General features: G+C 35.3%; 2 protein-coding genes across 2 annotated transcripts; both read left to right on the top strand.

Moving 5' to 3' along the window:
- Positions 1-63: 63 nt before the first annotated feature.
- LOC113074149 (serine/threonine-protein kinase pim-2-like) lies at positions 64-3,862 on the top strand. Its single transcript, XM_026246897.1, has 7 exons — positions 64-327; positions 497-597; positions 690-740; positions 1,210-1,424; positions 1,506-1,675; positions 1,759-1,935; positions 2,443-3,862. Exons 1-7 carry the CDS (start codon positions 264-266, stop codon positions 2,589-2,591), a joined length of 927 nt encoding a protein of 308 aa, XP_026102682.1. The 5' UTR covers positions 64-263; the 3' UTR covers positions 2,592-3,862.
- Positions 3,863-6,416: 2,554 nt separating this feature from the next.
- On the top strand, positions 6,417-19,635 carry LOC113074148 (UDP-galactose translocator-like). The gene is made up of 5 exons (XM_026246896.1): positions 6,417-6,712; positions 10,213-10,395; positions 11,445-11,596; positions 12,884-13,578; positions 18,798-19,635. The coding sequence occupies exons 1-5, from the start codon at positions 6,628-6,630 to the stop codon at positions 18,829-18,831; spliced, it is 1,149 nt and encodes a 382-aa protein (XP_026102681.1). The 5' UTR covers positions 6,417-6,627; the 3' UTR covers positions 18,832-19,635.
- The last annotated feature ends 41 nt before the right edge of the window (positions 19,636-19,676 follow it).

The following is a 19,676-nucleotide window of genomic DNA, read 5'->3' as shown; positions in this document are numbered from 1 at the left end:
AAAACACTCCAAGCATGTTGGGCGGGTTCATTAGAGTGGGCGTGTTTAAGCATGTAAACTTAAAACTACAAACTGAGATGATTCAGAAGTGTGCGAGTTGTTTGAAGGAGACGTTCACTGCAAAAGGAGGAATTTAAATTGAAAACAGTGACGAACCATAACAGAATACCATGGACATGTTCTGCTGAGGCGGCTTACAATATTATCTGAAGATATCCCTTCTTTATTTTTAGCGGGGGTTTTTTTTCGTATAAAAACTGAAAATGTTGGATAATCGGACTGTTGACCTGCGTTTAGATCAGCTGGAAGACGTGAGAGCGAAAAATGGTAAGTTCGCTTAAATACCGAAAAACAACAATTCACTTTCAATTAAATCATTTTAAACTTAATAAACACATTAATATGTGCTTGTGAAAAATTTATGTTAATCCAGAAGCCCACATGCATCTTTATTATATTTAATTGTGTTATTTATTATATTATTTATTTTTTTTAGCTAAAGAACACTTTGAGAAGCGATATAAGATGGGAGCCCTTCTGGGAAGCGGTGGGTTCGGTTCTGTGTTCTCCGGACAGCGCCTTTCAGACGGACAACACGTAAGAATGATACACAATAATATAAAATGCAAACATTTGGATATATATCTTCATGAATTCCTCCTCTAAATTACATTCATTATCATTTTTAGGTCGCTATTAAACAAATATCCCGTGATAGAATTCAGCAGTGGGCCAAACTGGTGAGTAATCCTTCATATCAATACAAACGTTTTTGGTATTTATAAGACTTCAAACTAAAATGACGTTAGTTTCGTCAGGATCTTGAACATGCAAACAATGAAGTCATAGAAACAAGAATTATAGCGCCCTCTTCTGATGTTTTGGTTGTTTTACAGTAAGTGACGTAGGCATGTCGATATGGATTTTTCAGAACACCTACGAGGGAAACTTAAGCGGACTTTCCCATATGTGTCAGGACCAGTTTAATAGTAGACTTAATCAAATAGATATTTTTGGTTTCAAAACAAGAAGTATATTCAAAGGTCCAAAATATGTGACAGATAAAATTGTAGTTCCCCCTGCTTTTTTTTACCCCTGCAATAACATATGTTGAACTTTTCTTAGGAATTTTTTAAATATAACGTCTTTTCCAGTGGAAAATAATCAGAATCCAAAGTTAACAATGACTTTTTTTTATTTTACCCATAGCCTGGTTCAGCAAACGCCGTCCCCATGGAGATCGCTCTCCTGCTGTGTCTGGGCGGAGGGTCCGGGTCGGGTCACCGCGGCATCATCCGGATGCTCGACTGGTTTGAGATGCCAGGTCAGGAATACCTCATTGTGTTTGAGAAACCCCAACAGTGCCAGGACCTGTTTGACTTCATCACTGAACGTGGGGCCCTGGAGGAGCCCATTGCACAAAGGTACGAAAAAGCAACAGCAATGTCTTTTGGCATTCGATTCTAACCGTAAACCTCGATACTGATGAGAATCGTCTTTTTCAGGTTCCTCAAACAGGTCATTGAAGCCCTGCAGTTCTGCCACTCCGAGGGAATTGTGCACCGGGATATCAAAGATGAGAACATCCTCATTGACACCCGCACCGGAGACATCAAAATCATTGACTTTGGATCTGGTGCTCTACTGAAGGACTCCATTTACACTGACTTTGAAGGTAAGGCAGCTTTAGGGTGGCTACTGCATATGCATGAATGTAATCTCATGACTCTGTTTCTAATGACCTTCCTGTGTATTTAGGAACACGAGTCTACAGCCCTCCAGAGTGGATCCTCCACCAGCGTTACAGCGCTCGTCCGCTCACCGTGTGGTCACTGGGCGTACTTCTGTTTGACATGGTGTGTGGAGACATTCCCTTTGAGAGGGACGCTGACATAGTACGAGCCACTCCAAGTTTCACTAAACGCATTTCCAAAGGTGAGCCTGCAAGCAGATTGAATTCTAATTTCATAGACAAAAAAAAACAAAACAAGAATACAGTTTTGTGTCCTACTGACTTCCTTTTTTTTTTTGTCCATACCATAGACTGTTTGGTACCATCATTTTTCCAAATATGTTATTTCAAATGTTTGAAACTGCATTTTTGAGCGAGCTATTCTTCAACAAGATGACACATAGGCTTATTATATTGTTTCCCAATTTATCAAATTGATACAATTTTTAATGGGTTGTCCTGTGCAACATATTATTCGTGTTTTGTGCATTTGTACTTGTATAACTAGCAAATGCATTACATTATGGAAATCAAATGGGTTGCAAATTATGCAAACACTGTTTCAATGTAATCAAGCTGATTTGTTACTTAAGGACATTTACATTTGTGCATTCACTTACAACAGAACCACATGAGCAGTTCGTCATAGAGCCAACAATATTTGTAGCATACAATGGCAGGTTTATTCAACATTTATTCTTTCATTTCAGAATGCCAGTCTCTGATTTGCTGGTGCCTTTCATACAGGCCGGAGGATCGGCCTAGTTTGGAGCAGATTTTGCAGCATCCTTGGATGACCGAGAGCTCTGAGGACATGGGATATTTGCAAGCGAAAAGCAATATTAAGCCAAGCCTTTAAATCCTGAAGGACTTTGGTCTTGATTCAGAACTTTCAAACACACTGTTTTGCTTTTACACTGGACTTCCTGAACTCTAGTTACTGGTTTCTGGATTCATCCTTATTTATTTTTTTGTGTGGCTGCCTTCAACGCTCATGTTGTGTCATATGGACTTGGGATCTATTCTTCTAGAAGCCCAGAATAGCCCTGGATTGCTGCAGGTTTACTTTATGAATGAATATTTCCCACGACTACAACCATCACATCTCAATGCAACTTTTTTTTTAATTTATTGGTCATTATTTATTTTCTCAGCCACGTACTAATTTATTTCTGCAAGAAGTCTCAGAAGCAGTAAACTGTGTTCGTCTTGATTGTTAAAGTTCTAACTGACTTAAATGACAGTAGGTGGGCCATGATACCTGGTTTTACAGGTTTCTGTTGTACATTGATATTCTCTCCCTGTTCTAAGGGGTTTCAAAAAGACTTTGGATCTGCTTTCCAGTCTTTTGACAGGAGGCCTGGCGGAACAATAATTTAGGCTCATGCGGATCTGTTCCCATTTATCAACACACACACCCTCGAAGAAGGTGCGACAGAAGAAAAGAGGAACATTCCTGTGGATCCTGTTTACTCTAAATCAACCGATTCCCTAGATGGATTCCTCAGAGCCATTACTAAGCCGGCTTTTAGTTTCTGTCTGTATTGTTTGAGAGATGCCTGCACTGCAACTTAAAAAATGTTTTCAGGACGCTTTGTACTGATCGAACTCAGATATGTGTCAGTTAGTTGGAAGTTCCCAAATGTCAGCATGTTAAGTAATGTCAGGAGGATTTCAGCCACTAACCCAGTGTTGATGTTTACCAGAAGGGCCTATGGGCTTTTCCTCAGCGTCTGATGTCATTATAACACACCAAAGAGGTCTGCTTACCGTCTTATGTGAGGTCAACATGCATAATGGCAAATTTATTTGAATTTGATTTGAAATTTTTGTTTGGATACAAACCAGCTTTGATATGTTCAAATTCTTTGATTTGAGATTAAAACATTTAAAGTATGCAAATAGGACCTTACCCCACATTACATGTAATGCATCCATGTGAACACTGCGGTATTCTGTTATCAGGTTTTTATTTCATTTTGTGTTACGAAAAATAATCCTTGCATTTTTCACTTGGGTTGGCACAACAGTTTTGCTGTAAATACTTGTGTATTCAACAATGTGCTGTGGCTGTTGTCACATCATGTTTAATTTAAGAGATTCTATGAATAAAAATATAGATGTGGAATATCTTTATTTAACAAAACATCGGTCTTGTCTTTATTCATCCATCTTCTGTTCATGCAAATAAGAAATACAAAGAGAAACTGCTGTCATATCAGTGAGTAGATCCAAATGTTGATCATAGTTTTCTGTTCATTAAGTTCAAGGCATTTTTAAACAGGCCTCTCCAGTCAAACCATTCAGGTTAGTTATTCCCGACAAGTGAAGCAGGAATCTGTTGAACACACCGTTGACCAACACAGTTCAGACAAGGTACATAATCAATGCCCTAGAATGCCTTACTGAGACAGGGCAAAGCAATGCATGGACAAAAGGCCTGTAGGGACCACATCAGTAGGAAAACAAAACCAAAATACAAACATGTCCCAGAAAAAGAGGATACCCAAAATTTGGGAGGGAATGTGGGAAATAAACAGATGCCATTCGCTTTATTAGAAGTTGGTGTGACATCAGAATGATATTCTGAAACTGATATTTCAGGGTGAAAAAATATGACTTGCAGTTGCTTGTGAAGTCTCAGAAAATTGCACCTGTCCAGAATCTCTTTGCTGCCCCCTAGTGGATCCTGTATTGGGACCATTAATTCTTTAGTGCAATTTAGGGTTGTCTGTGCTTGTTTTTCACCCCTAAAGTTCACACAGAAGCACTGAAGATAAAACATCCGTGTATAACCGAAAAAAAATCACTTGATGATTTGGTATCATGATAGTAAACATATTTGTCACCCATGTACTTTTTCTGTGTAGTGATGGCATGGTATTCCAAGGTAGTTTAAAGAATGCATGGTGCTTTTTGAATTCAAACAAAAAGTACTAAAAAGTACCATTGTGAGCATCATCATATAATCTTTGAGAAAGTAACGTATATTACCTTCTGATATGGACAGGGGAGATTTATAGTGTGGAGCTGCTATCATTTTACAGGAGAATCAGATCATGACAAAACAGAAACCAGATAATCTGTCCTCTGGTCAAACTCCAGAAACCAGAGACGATCATGAAGTTCATCAGTCTGGTGATTTTGGCTCATCCTCAGGACGCTGTCTGATTTCTTGGCCACTTCTGCTGTAGTGATGGTAGAGATTCTTACTTGTGTGTTTATCATGTGGATACAGAGGACTGGTAAATCAAGTTTTTATGACATTGGGTTGGCAGGACTGTTTCCCTATAAATATTAGTTATATATCTGAATTTCTCAATTTCCAAATAGTGGCAAATATAAAATAAATGATTTTGAAGATCAGATATATGTACAAAGGTTTTTTTTTTTTTTTTGTAAAAGAATAGTATGCAAATAAAAACTATGCAATTATGATAATAGTAGTCTTTGCATTTTATTTTTATTTTGTACTTTAACAAATTGTAGGCTACAATTACAATCAGCTGTTAATAAATCTAATCAGTGTCCGATATTATTACTTATGAGGACAAATGTTTATTTAAGCAGTAAAGACACATTTGGCTCATTTTCTGTTTTGTTTTTACATGCCACCTTTCTCAGTCTTTATAAATGTTTGTGAATTATGTGAGGATGTGTGTTGAACAGCCTCAAATAATGTCAGTTAAATCTAGATTTGTTCAAAAAGACTCTACATTTCATTGCTGTAAACCATAGTCATAACTTTTATTAAAATGAACTGACATTATAACATTATATTATGCTTTACACGTTAGTAATTGATCATTTCAGACTCTGTCGTGATGATTAGATTATGCAGAAATGATAGCTTGCTTCTGCCATCTAGAGGTTCTTGAAGAGCAACACTTCATCCTTCTTGAGCGAGTGTTTCAACAGATTTTTGTAATATTAAATTTTTGTTTAGCAATATTTTAGTTAACTGTTTAGTCTATAAATTGGAGTCAATTAACCGTTAAAGATAGCAAAGATTTAATTAAGAATTATAACAAAATTTGAAATGTAATAGCCTATTCGGTAATTTAAATACACAAATGTTTTTGCGAAGAGTGCAGTAATAAATATTATTATAAAAATTACAAATATTATTTTATTACAAATATGTTTCTTTCTTCAAAACAAAGCTAATCAAATACTTAATCCTCAATCTTCCATGGGTTGCATAATAAAAATAGTAACAGTAACAGAATTATATAATTTGAAATCTGCATTTAACCTCAGAGCAATCTCAAAGTTAAAAAAGGTGCTAAAGTCTGATTTTGTGGTGGTTGTGCTTTAAAACTAAATTATAATCTTAATTCGAGTGAAGAAGGATTTTGAAAGTCTGACAGGAATCAGTGTTTAGTAGCCTACTACTGTAATGTTTAACCTGCCTGCTTTAAATATTTGTAAATGATTATATCAGTTGAAAACATTTCGTTACAGACATGTAGAAAAGTAATCAAATGTAACCAGTTACATTAATAGCCTAAAGTAATTTAAATAGTTACACTAAATGTTATATTTTAAATAAGGTTACTTTTAATCTATTATGTTTCCAAAGAAACCTTCCCAACACTGGTAATTTTGTGGTACCTTTTTGTTATTTGTGTGGCGCGAGCCTGCACGTGGCGCTAAACCGTCTCCATAATACAGAACACAAGGACGTGAAGAAGATGAAGCGGACGTTAACAGGAAGTGCTTGTGTGTTTGGGGACGTCAACACTTTTCCTCGAGCACTTTTGATCGTTTTTCCTCTTCTTTCGCCTCCTCTGTGAGCTGTTTGATGGAGCAGCGGCGGGGAAATCATCACTGAGCATCGTTACCGACCAAACGAATCAAGAGAGAGTTTGGGGACAGGTTGGGCTTCATGTTTGATGATGATAATGGCAGCAGCAGCAAGCAACGAGAGTCCTAACAAAAGCACTGAAGATAAAACATCCGCCCGAAGACAGAATGAAGGTGAGAAACAGCAATTTATTATTTCATTTTAACATCTGACTGCTTAAGGTCTCCGTGATTTCAGTGCCACGAAGTAGTCAACTCCCCTATTAAAAATTAATAATAAAAAAAATGCAATGGTAGCCATAATTAGTACCCAAATTCAATAGTCACCTCTAATAAAGTCGTACTTTAGTATTACCGTGTTTTTTGCACCTATATCACGGTGGTGTTTGACGGACAATGTAAATAACATGGTATATGAATACGGTACTATGGTATTACCATGAGATACCATCACTTACAAAAAGTGCCATTTTATTCCTTGAAGTATCCTAGAATAAATACCACGGTTCACGAGAATGACAATCAAGTATTCAGTGAAGTAAAATGCAAAGATGCTCATTTACAGTTGGTCTCACAGAAATGTATCACGAGCAACAATAATAACATCTGTTGTAATTGTTTGTTTTTTCCCCCCCGGGAACTACTATATCATAGTGCCATAGATTTTATGCATATATATACTTTTTAAAGTACTGTAAATGGAATGAACTTGGCAGTTATTTGAATATAGTATGTATAAAAGTACTATGGTATTGGTTGTGGTTTACCATTGGACATTTTTTTGTAAGATTAGTTGTGGTGTAGAGCCCATGTATAAAAATGCAACTCATTTTGTCTCTCTTTTTCTTTTCTATATATTGTTTTTACTTAAAAAAAACAACAACAACATTGGACATTTTTACAGCATTTATTATTCTAGTTTTTTTTTTTCTGTGTTAATGTAGATGATGTTTTTAAGATGTAGAAGTAAACCATATTAAGGGGAAGTCGTGGCCTAATGGTTAGAGGGTTGGAGTTCTAGTCTCGGGCCGGCAGGAATTGTGGGTGTGGGTAGTGCATGAACAGCTCTCTCTCCACCTTCAATACCACGACTTAGGTGCCCTTGAGCAAGGCATTGAACCCCCAACTTCTCCCCGGGCGCCGCAGCATAAATGGCTGCCCACTGCTCCGGGTGTGTGCTCACAGTGTGTGTGTGTGTGTGTGTGTGTGTGTGTTCACTGCTCTGTGTGTGTGCATTTCAGATGGGTTAAATGCAGAGCACAAATTCTGAGTATGGGTCACCACACTTGGCTGAATGTCACTTCAATTTTTTTTATTTTTTATATTTGGTGAAAGTATATGAATGAACAATAAATAATACTATATTTATAATTTAACAATCTTACTCAGTAAATAGAGGTCGACCAATAGCAGATTAATCAACCGATAGTTTTTCAAATGGATATAGTGCTTACTATATATATACAAAAAACAATGTGACCAAAACACATGCAAGTCCGACCTAATTGTTTAATGTTTGTTACCATCTGCAATGCAAATGCATATATATATATATATATACCCACACACACACTTAGGAAATTCATATTAATTCAAAAATATATATTAATATTTATTTTATATTGATCATTAAAGTTAGTTCGTTAACTAATGTTAACAGAAGGAAATTTAAAATGTAAAAATGTTGAAATTAACACTCTAACAAGGAACAATACTTCTACAGCTTTTATCAAGCTTAGTTAATGTTACAAATGGACTCTTGTTGTAAAGTTTTACCGTTTCATTTCAGCAGTCATGCTTAAAGACCACAGCATTGAAATTACATGCATATGGATATATATAATGGAACACTTCAATAATTATCTAATCAAAATAACAAAATATGCTAAAGCGCACAGCATTGTGTCTAGGACAACTCACTCCGGACAGATCACATTCAATTCAAGTAATGTCCAAAACAGTTTATTTAATCACGAAAAGAGGTGAAGTTCATTTCAAGAATAAACAAAGTGACATAAATGACTGAGTTTGAAGTTCAGTGTGACTTGTTATTGTTCTCTATATGATGCAGACTTTATTAGAGCCATAGAAATACACCCATTTCACTAAAAAATGCACAAAACACAATCATACAGCCTAGGGTGATGTCATTATATACATGAACAATGATTTGGGAAAAATATAGTGATTTGAGGGGGGGGGGGGGGCTGTGTGAATGGCGCTCTGTGGCTTCCTCAGGATTTCTGTTGGCTAAACAAACATATCGGTTTACTTTCTCACGTCACCGCTTTAAACCTGCAACTTTGCCGGATGACAAATGCATTAACGTGATCAGCTGGAAATAAACAAATGCATTTGCATTGCTGATGGTAGCAATCATTAAACATTTAGGTTGGACTTGCATGTGTTTTGGTCACATTGTTTTAACCGCTTGAGGAAATACTAATGTTTGCGTCCTCTCAGCATTTCTCTACTAATTCAACATCTAGTTAACTAAATTAATTCCATAGTTATGATATAAAAACATGCATTATAGTATACTGTATACACGACGTTTGTTGTGTTTTAAATCCCCATCTGAAGGGTCCCACTCTGTGCAGTGCGCATTGTCACATGTCGATACGTGTCGAAACAAACAACCAGAGACGTCATTGATTCCGTGTCTAGAGGATGCTCTCGTACTGTCTGATGACAGCAGACCTTCTCAGCTGCTCCAGCAACAGAATGGATTTTGCAGATAGTTTCGGCAATCAACTATCGGTCCCGATTAATCGGCTTGAAACCGATTAATCGGTTAACCTCTATTAGTAAATACTCTAAAAATGTTCATTGTTAATTCCTAACTAATGCATTAGTGTGAAAAGTTGTACCTGACTTAATTCACCTGTTTCACTGCCTTTGAAGTGCTTTTTATGTGTAAAAATGCTCCAGAACTGCCGTTGTAGTGGATGTTATGTTATGCACCACAAGGGTTAATGGTGGCAGTGATCTTTTCATGTTAAGTGCTTTGAATTTCCTTAGTCAGTAAATAAACTGTGAAACGTCTTGACCTTCCTTGACCTTTTTTACCAGTCAGATGGGTTTTGACTGTGTGGCAGAGGGTGTGACATTTTCTTATGGCTGTTTGCTTTTATATTATGACATTCTTTACAGAAGAAAAGACATCAGGTCACTGAAAACCAGCAAAACAAGTTCTTAAGTTTCACAGATCCTGTTCATTTTGTCTGTAGTGTCCACAGCCTGTTTCTAGTAACCTCAGCTAACAACTTTTCTGTTGTATGCATTCTCCCTAATAATAATGTTAGCCTTTATTTCCTTGACTTAGTTTTTCTCACCCTTTAACATTGTGTAAGCCAGATAATTTAGCAATTATGGTTGATTGGTAACTAGTATGCCAGCGAACTATTAAATGAACTGGTATATTCAGTAATAAATGAACTAAGAAAGTGTCTGGTGAATGAATGACGTGTCTGTAAGCAGGGTGTTGCCACTGGGTTGAGCAAACAATCGCTCACTGTCGACATGTGTAGGTGTGTCCTAACTGAAAATACAAACTAAACAATGACTAGCCTCATTCAGAAAAGTGAACATTAATTCAGTGTAATTCCAATTTCACATTGGCAGTGAACAACCTAGTTTTGACTAAAAGTTGACTAAAAGATTGTCTCTTGCAGTCAACAAGAAGTTGAAGTACATCAGTTTGGCGATTCTGGTGATCCAGAATGCATCGCTCATCCTCAGCATCCGTTACGTGCGGACATTGCCAGGAGATCATTTCTACACCACATCAGCCGTGGTGATGGCCGAAGTTCTTAAAGTCCTCACCTGTGTGGTCATCATCCTGATAGAGAAGAGAGGTGCGTTCACTGGAAGCACATGGTCGCATGTTACACTGCAGCTAGTGACATAATGTGTATTAGGTTTCAAGCATTAATGTCTTCTCTCACAATACTTTTTGTTAATTTTGAACAATGTATACATGTATTAATATTTAAAATGCATTTGAAATGCCACATTAATATTTGAAGGACATTCATATATTCTAAAGTGCCCAAACACAAATCTACATAGTTTGGGGTCAGTATATATATATGTCACAAGATCCTTCAGAAATTGTCTGTTCTTTTTTCTTTTTTTTTTTTTATTAATATTGACTGTAGTGACCGTAAAGTTTTTTTTTTTTCAAATATTACAAATTATTTCTATTTTTAATAAATGCAGTGAATGCTTGAATTGTCTATTCATCAGAAAATCTTTTAGGAATTTTTTTTATCATTGTTTCACAAAAATATTAAGCAGCAGAACTGTTTTCGACACTGATAATAATAAGAAATGTTTATTTTTTTTAATTTATTTATTTATCCAGGAAAGAGGACTCACTGAGATTAAAATCTCTTTTACAGGAGTGTCCTGGGCAAGATAGGAGTTTACATAGAGTTTACATAGACAATTTTACATCGAAGTTACAACACACAAACATAAACAAACATCGTTTCATAGATATAAAAACATGCTTGATCATTTTATTAAAATAGTTTGAGAAGAATCATGTGACACTAAAGTCTGGAGTAATTTAGCTTAGAATCACAGGAATAAATTACATTTTAAATGTATTCAAATAATAAAAAAAACATTTATTGCATTTATTGTATTTTATTTTTGTTTAATTGTAATATTTCACAGTATTACTGTTTACTGAATTTTCAATCAAATAATTGCAGCCTTGATGAGATACAAGAAAACAAACAAAATCTATCGCCCCTAAACTTTTGAATGGTAGTGTATGTAATAAAAATACTACTATTAGTACTACTAATAATAATTAATATATATATTTTAAATGATTCAGTTTTCTATTAGTAGTAGTACTGCAGCAGTGTCTGATTCTCATTTTTTCTGAATCCAGGTAATGTGAAGTCCTTCGTATCGTTGTTGTATGACTCTCTAGTCGTACAGTATTTGGACACGCTGAAGTTAGCAGTTCCGTCACTCATCTACACGTTACAGAACAACCTGCAGTATGTGGCCATTTCTAATTTACCAGCAGCCACTTTCCAGGTAAGGCTTCTCCACTATTTGTTTATGCCCTTTCTTCCTCCTCTCTGCTGATTCACTCCTTTTCACTTTGAGAGTCTGCTTATAATATTTGAATCTATATTGAATGTGTATTTCAATGTAGGGCTGTGAAATTAATCGAAAAAACGATTTGATTTCGGTTTGGCCAACGATTATGAAAATACAATAATCAAGAGAAAACAATTATTGTGCCCCATTCCGCCCTCTTTTGCAGCGCTGCGATTTCGTTCATGCATAAAAGCCATATTTCCCGTGCAAATCATTAAAATCATGTAATATGACATTTGCAAAATGGGACATGCTTGATTTATCGAAGTATATTTATTCATGTTTTTAAAAGCGTGAAAGAGAACTTGCGGTGCTCCTCAGGAAGAGAAATAGCCTAAGCCCAGAGGCGGAACAACACGGACATGTAAAGTCATCTTATAGCTCAAATATGTGTCAAAATGTTGCGCTTGGTAATTTTTCATATATTCCTTTATTTGTCATGTAATAAATGAACATAAAGACTTGAGAATGAAAATACACGTGTAATGGTAAATTGGATCCGTGGGGCTCTTAAAGTGACAGTGGGTTATGTTTTATTTTACACTTGATTATTCATTTCTGTAGGAGGTTGTACCACGCTACATGAACCTTTTCATATTAACTGCAATAAATACACATCAGAGCCAAACTGAAATGAGACATTAAACAGCATCGTGAATAAATGAAATAATCATACTGCTTGATACTTGCAGAAAAAAACATTAAAGCACAATTTGTTTCATTTGTATCTTTTTATTCTGTTGTATGACAATAAACAAGCTGAGAACACTCTTAACGGAAAAAAAAAACGTTTAGTGCTTTTCTATAGTATTAAGCCTCTACTATACATTGTATTGGTTTATTTTTTAAATTATTAAAAAAATTAATGATGATATTATACTAAATTTAAAATAATAGAAAAAACCCTAAAGATTACATGTCGAAAGAAAAAAACACATCTTCAGTGTGCATGACTTAAATTAACTTTGAACAATTGCGTAATTATGGCATCCATAATTGTAATTGCGATTAGAAATTAGAATAATTGTGCAACCCTACTGAACGTACTATCAAACACCATTTTTTGCAATTGAAGTTTAAATCATAGATGCTATGAAATATATTTTTAGCAGCAAATACTTAGACATAAATGAAAATACAGTTTGAGTTGCACAAAATATGAATTAAATGGACATGTATTTTAAACAATATTTAACCGATCTGATTTTTCTTTTTTTGTAGGTCACATATCAGCTGAAGATCTTGACCACAGCGTTGTTTTCAGTGCTCATGCTGCGCAAGAGTCTGTCGAAAATCCAGTGGATCTCTCTAGTGCTGCTGTTTGCCGGTGTAGCGATCGTCCAGGTGGAGCAGGAGGGCGGAAAACAGAAGGAGGCTGTGACCAGCGCCAACCAGAACTACTTCAAGGGCCTGGTGTCTGTGATCATTTCTTGCTTATCCTCCGGGTTTGCTGGCGTTTACTTTGAGAAGATCTTGAAGGGCAGCTCTGCCTCGGTATGGATAAGAAACATCCAGCTCGGGATCTTCGGGACTCTTTTGGGTCTCCTTGGGATGTTGTGGAACGATGGAGCCGCCATTGCTGAGAAAGGCTTCCTGTTTGGCTACACGCCCATGGTGTGGGGCGTCATCTTCAACCAGGCCTTCGGCGGCCTCCTGGTAGCTGTTGTTGTAAAATACGCAGACAACATTCTCAAAGGCTTCGCCACGTCTTTTTCCATCATCGTGTCCACGATCACATCCGTCTACCTCTTCGGCTTCCACGTGGACCTGATCTTCACGCTGGGTGCAGGATTGGTCATTGGAGCCGTCTACATGTACAGTCTCCCCAAACCTAGCACTAGCACTTCCAGCACCAGCACATCTTCATCTAGTCACAGCATAGGAGGAGATTCGAAGCTGGATGCTTTCCTCCCAAAGTCAGTGCTGGTGAAATGAAATCTGTGTCCTCTTCCATTAATCGCTCTTTACCTCTCTCGGTGGAAGTCCTAACTTTCTCATCTTTCTTTGTTTCTCTCTGCTCCTGTGGGTTTTGGGTGCTTCTGTGAACACTTAACCATCTGGTTTCGACTAGATCGTTCATGAACGTGGCTGTTGGCACCTAATTCTTTGGAAAGCACAAACCAGAGAGATGTTTTCAATGTTTGTTTTTTTTTTTTTTATACCGAAAACAAGCAGTGGCATTTTTCACCTCCATATGCATATCTCTCTCAAACGTCTTCACCTCTCTTCCCTGTTTGCCTTAAACAGCTTTTACTTGTTAGACAGATCAATCTTGGGGAAGAAGATGAAAACATATTTGCCAGGCTGCTGCTGAGCAGAGGAAAATGGGATTGGATTGAATTAACTTAAACTAATGGGGGAATCTCAATAAACCTCTAACTTTTACTTAAAAAAACAAACAAAAAAAAAACAATCAAAGCCTGTTACGTACCAATACAAATGTTTGCATTGTGAAATTTAAACACATTAAACTCAAAAATCTGTGGCAATGCAGAAAAAGAAAAACCTGTCCGGATACAAAAATCTTTATTTTATTTTTATTTTATTATCTTCTTTTTTTATCAACATAAATTAAATCGAGTACCACAACTACTGCTATGATGCATGAATACTTTTGAAATTGAAATAATATATATATATATATATATATATATATATATATATATATATATATATATATATATATATATTATTTTTACTTAAAAACAAGAATTAAATTCAATACATCACCTACTACAAATAAATACACTTACATTTAAATAAAATATTTTTTTATATATTTTATGATAATAAGAGTTTAGGATTAGAATTTGTTTGTTTGAGATGAAAACAATGCAAAAAGTCGCAATGCAAAAATCATTATGGTCCCCAAAACGGGCTTCGTTTTCTTTGCACAAAAATTTAATTTATTCTTTATTTAATGTATAATATATAATTAAATATAGAAATGAATGGAATTTTTAGATTTCTTTTGATTTTTGGGTGAAATTAATCCCAGACATTACTTTGACAGGTTTTGTGAGATTCACTCACAGCTACTTCTACATGCTGCAAGTTCTTTGCTAACCGTGTAAAGAACAGCTGTGTGAATGTCTGTCGTGTTTATAGTTAAAACATGCCAATACCTAAGTTTTGTGAAGTGGCAAAGAGCTTGATCCATGCATATCTGTATCTGTAACAGTAATGTTGCACTTCGTTGCCGGCTTGTTGACTTTGGTCTCATTCTGAGTGATTTGGGATTTACTTAGTAATAGTAGAGGTGTCATATAAAGGGATGCTTTTAATCAGCTTGCAGGGACATATAAGTTACATTCATCTCAAACTTTTATCTCTACCTGTCCTCTTTCCCCATAATTCAATGTTTTAAGAGATGCCATCCTCAAAATTCAGAAAATGGCCATCTAATTGACACTGATTAAAATATTGAAATCTACTACAGAACTAGTTAAATATTTGACAGGCAGTCACTTAACACATTGCTTGCACCCTCGTTTTTAGGAGTTTTAGCTCACAGCTCTTTTCTGTGCTGGAAATTGATTAACTTGGTAATTTTCTAACAAAGGGAACCTTAATGAAGGCTTGTTTTCATTGTGTGCGCATATACGTGTGTCTCTGTGTGAGGGGGACTAGTTTTGCTTGACCACCAAATGGTTAATGCCGTGCCTTTCTCAATCAACTTGTGACTGAATGGTGACTGTTAATATAGTTCTTACACTGTACATAATATCAAAATACTATATCTTCTTTTTATGATGCAAAAAATGAATCGGGTTTTGTGGATTTATCTTGTGTTATGTATTGTACAAAAATGTTGTGCACATATTTGATACAAATATGCCAAAACTGTTCTCACACCTGAAGAGTCCTGATACGAAATGAATGTTTTCTTTTTTTTGATGCAGTAGTAGTAAATATGCTTTCCAGGGCACATGTTGTATTTGGTGACCGACAGCAGGTGATGGATCATACGTTAGGGTTTAGGGAAGTATATGGTTGTAGTTTGTTGCTTGTAAAGGGTTTTTATATGCACGTTAATATCATGTAATATTAAAAGAACTGGGACATAAGTCCTGCTTGATGAATTTAGACTGTTGATTTGAATTCTTCATAGTTTTGGGTGAAGAAGTGTGGCCTGCAGTGATTGTTTACTTTGGATGTTTACATATGCACTAATTGGCTTATTATTATTTTTTTTTATTTTAAAGTCAATATGAAATGAAAAAACAGGAAATTACTCTTATGTAAAATTAAGATTTGTTTATTATTGCAAGGATGCATTTAAATTGGTCAAAATGACAGTTAAGACATTTATAATAATAAAAAAAAATTAAATAATCTAGTTCAAATTGATGCTGTTTAGTGAACTTTTTTTTCACATCAAAGAATCCTGTCAAAATTTACCAGTTTCCACAAAAATATTTAGCGCAAAAACTTTGATATGAACCATTACTGAGCACCAAAATATTTTGGGAAGTCGTGGCCTAATGGTTAGAGAGTTGGACTCGCAATCGAAGGGTTGTGAGTTCGAGTCCCGGGCCGGCAGTAATTGTAGGTGGGGGGAGTGAATGTACAGTTCTCTCTCCACCCTCAACACCACGACTGAGGTGCACTTGAGCAAGGCATCGAACCCCCAACTGCTCCTAAATGCCCGCTGCTCCGGGTGTGTGTGTGTGTTCACGGAGTACTTGGCTGAATGTCACGTCACCTTTTTTAAATGATTATATATATATATATATATATATATATATATATAATTAAAATAAATTAAAAATAAATTAAAATAAATCTTGGTGAGCAAAAGAGACTTTTTTTTTTTTTTACTAAAAACTATTATTCCAAACTTATGACCTCCACTGCTGACTTTTAAAAATCAAAATAATACCCGTTATTTCATATGCTAAAGATTTTTTTTTTTTAAGTTGTAATTAACATTTCATGTTGATTTTAGTTCACAAATTGTTATTTTAGTTCCCTGCAACTCTAAAACTGATAGTCTAGATCTTAAATTCCATCACTCATTGTTTTCAGAGATTTTCTTCAGAAACTAATGAGCCGAGAGTGGCCTCAGGCAGCTAAAGTTATTGTGTTTTTATGGTAATATACATGTTATCTAGAGTTATGTGTGTGTGTGTGTGTCCGTGTAGGTTTGGGTATGAGAGAATTTACCACAAGCCATTTTCTGACACAAAAACAAAAGCATCATGCTAATTTTCATATTTGTTTAATGAGAAATTATTATGATGGTTGTATGTCAGAACATAGCCCTGAAAGATATGTTATCATGAATATTAGGGTTACAAAAGATGGAACCTTTTCAGTTAATCACAATGAAACAAGTGTAATATGTGAACTGAAAATACTGTCTCTTTTTTTTTTTTGGCTCACAATTTGAAATACTTGAGCTTAAAGTGATCGCTTGTAGAAAAATACAAAACTTGCACATGTCCAGTTGAGATTTCTGTTAAATTTTGCATTCTGTGACAACTGTTAGTAAAAGACTGCTCAGATTTCATCATCACAGCTAATAAATGTTAAGCCCTGTCTCTGGCACTATGATCTATATTGTAAATTGTCTGTGAAGAGTTGAAGTACAGCCCCTGGTGGCTCATTTCTTATAATGGCCTCTTTCTTGAGGCTAACAATAAACATCAAATAGAGAATAGAGAGTTTCTGTTTCTTATATGGGCCTTTGGAGTGAATCTTTCTTGTGTGTGCATGTGTGTATAATCCCAGTGAAGGAAAAAAAAAAAAAAAGCCTGTCCCCTTTCACACCAAAATCAAAGCATAAATAAAGTTTGTTAAGAAGAATATAGAGACTATTTTAGGACAACTAATGCAGTAATTTCAAAATTTCACCTGTATTTGCATTGCTGTAAATGTAATACATCTGGATTTCCACTGGGGTTTTTGAGTTTTATTTTTTGTAATTCCCATGTGTTCTTAGTAATTCTTATTTTTGCATTATAGTAATTTACACATGTTAAATGTATTTTTATATATATATGTAAATCAGCATAAATTAAAGTGATGCACAAATACTTACTACCATGATTCAGAAATGTTCATTTCAGTCACAATTTGCTGATTGATCATTTATACATCAAAATACTTTTTTTCCTTTAACACAAACACCTTTAATCATCCTTACATCATGAAAAGCTGGATTTTTAGGTCAAATGCTGACATCAAAAAATGCACCCAGATCACTAACCACTAACTAAACTTTTGTACCTTTTGTATAAATAAACTGCATGGCCTAAAGTATGGGGGAATTTGAACACCACACCCACTTGCTTGAACTTTTTATTCCATAAACATTGTTAGTAATTAGGGAATCAGTCCTCCATAAAAGCCTCCACCTTGGGGCCACCCCTGAAAGTTCATTGCTCCAACTAAAGATGGGGCGAATATCATCTCCATGGACCTTGCATGAGTGAAATTAAAATGTGCTGCCTCACCCCTCGCCCCTCAGGCTATCCAAGATGTAGATGAGTTTGTTTCTTGATCACAACAGATTTGGAGGAAATTAGCATTACATCACTTACTCATCACTGGATCCTCTGCAGTGAATGGGTGCCGTCAGAATGAGAGTCCAAAAAGCTGATAAAAACATCACAATTAATCCACACCACTCCAGTTCATCAATGAATGTCGTGTGAAGTGAAACAATGAATGTTTGTAAGAAATGATTTGTTTATTATTATGATGCTGTTATCATCTGTTTGGATTCTCATTCTTTCAGCACCCATTACTTATACAGACTTTGTTTTGTACCTGTTAATGATGGGTTTAGTTTGAATAGCTAAATCTGTTCATTACAAAAGTGTGTACTTTCATTTATGTGTTGTGTAATGAGTATACATATTTCTCACAAATTACCAGTACCATTAAAATGCAAGCATTCAGATTCTCAATGAGCAGTGTGAGATTGCTGGGTTCATGTTTAACATAATTACATCTGTGTATAATATTCAGTAATACATTGACTTGTGTGTGTAAGCATTGAGACAGATACACATAATGTGAGCTAGTCCACATTTGGAGAAATATATAACACTATATTGCATATTCTTGCTTTGTTTCTCTTTTGACTACTCAATTAATGTCCTTTCTTCATCTCTCTTGTTATTTTTAGTCCCAAGGCTCCAGGAAAGAAGAAAGGAATCTGAAGAAACGAGATACATGAGAAAAAATGATAAGAACACATTGTGCCTACAGGTCCTACACTCCTGCCCTATTTCCACAGGAAAAGATGGTTATATTTCAAGAGCATTATTATTTTCACAATGTTAAACTCATTTGCTTCTAAGCTAAACTGTGCTGACTTTTTCATGGTACCTCATATTTATTCTGTTGCCTTATTATTATTGTGCATTTGATATTGTGAATGCCTGAAGTTATAATACTAATCTAAACAGATTTTGAATGCTGGAACTGAACAAATGAATTGGAAATCCTCATTGTACTTGGAATTCAAAAGCTGCTGCCTTATAATGAAATAATTTCTAGGCATTCTTAGTATGTTTTTTTTAAGTGTTTTGTCATATTGTGTTTTCATTAATACTTTTTTTGTAGTACCTTATACATTTAATCTGTTTTATGTGTGAGAGTATCACATATACATATACAAGTCAAGCAAACATTTTTTCCAAAGCGCACTTTCAAATGTAAACTCATTTATGTTATATAGCCAATGTCAATAAACCTTAGTCCATCTCTTTAGATGCCAAAAACTGCATTTCTGACCTAAACACATTGTGTAAGAGGGTAGTCCCTGTGTTCTTTTTGCACGTTTTGTTTTATTATATCTATATTTGTATTGTCTGAGCAGTGAAATGTGAAAAGCATTGGGCTCTTGAGAATATTGACATGTCACTTTTCAAGAGAGCAGATCTAAAACTTAACTAAATGTTTAATCTTGTCAGAAGATATATAATTATTGTATTCATGTATGGAATAAACCTGGTTTTGAATGTGATTTGCAATGTGATGACATGTTACACATATAATAGCG

Source organism: Carassius auratus, unplaced genomic scaffold, assembly GCF_003368295.1.
Source record: "Carassius auratus strain Wakin unplaced genomic scaffold, ASM336829v1 scaf_tig00013767, whole genome shotgun sequence".
NCBI lineage: Eukaryota > Metazoa > Chordata > Actinopteri > Cypriniformes > Cyprinidae > Carassius > Carassius auratus.
This window is presented reverse-complemented; position numbering and strand designations above follow the sequence as displayed.

Bases quoted from the DNA above. Each gene is read 5' to 3' on its own strand.
- LOC113074149 (XM_026246897.1), top strand. From the start codon at position 264: ATGTTGGATAATCGGACTGTTGACCTGCGTTTAGATCAGCTGGAAGAC. The intron at 1,425-1,505 runs GTACGAAAAAGC...CGTCTTTTTCAG, and splicing joins GAGGAGCCCATTGCACAAAG to GTTCCTCAAACAGGTCATTG. The intron at 1,936-2,442 runs GTGAGCCTGCAA...CTTTCATTTCAG, and splicing joins CACTAAACGCATTTCCAAAG to AATGCCAGTCTCTGATTTGC.
- LOC113074148 (XM_026246896.1), top strand. From the start codon at position 6,628: ATGATGATAATGGCAGCAGCAGCAAGCAACGAGAGTCCTAACAAAAGC. The intron at 6,713-10,212 runs GTGAGAAACAGC...TGTCTCTTGCAG, and splicing joins CGCCCGAAGACAGAATGAAG to TCAACAAGAAGTTGAAGTAC. The intron at 10,396-11,444 runs GTGCGTTCACTG...TTCTGAATCCAG, and splicing joins CATCCTGATAGAGAAGAGAG to GTAATGTGAAGTCCTTCGTA.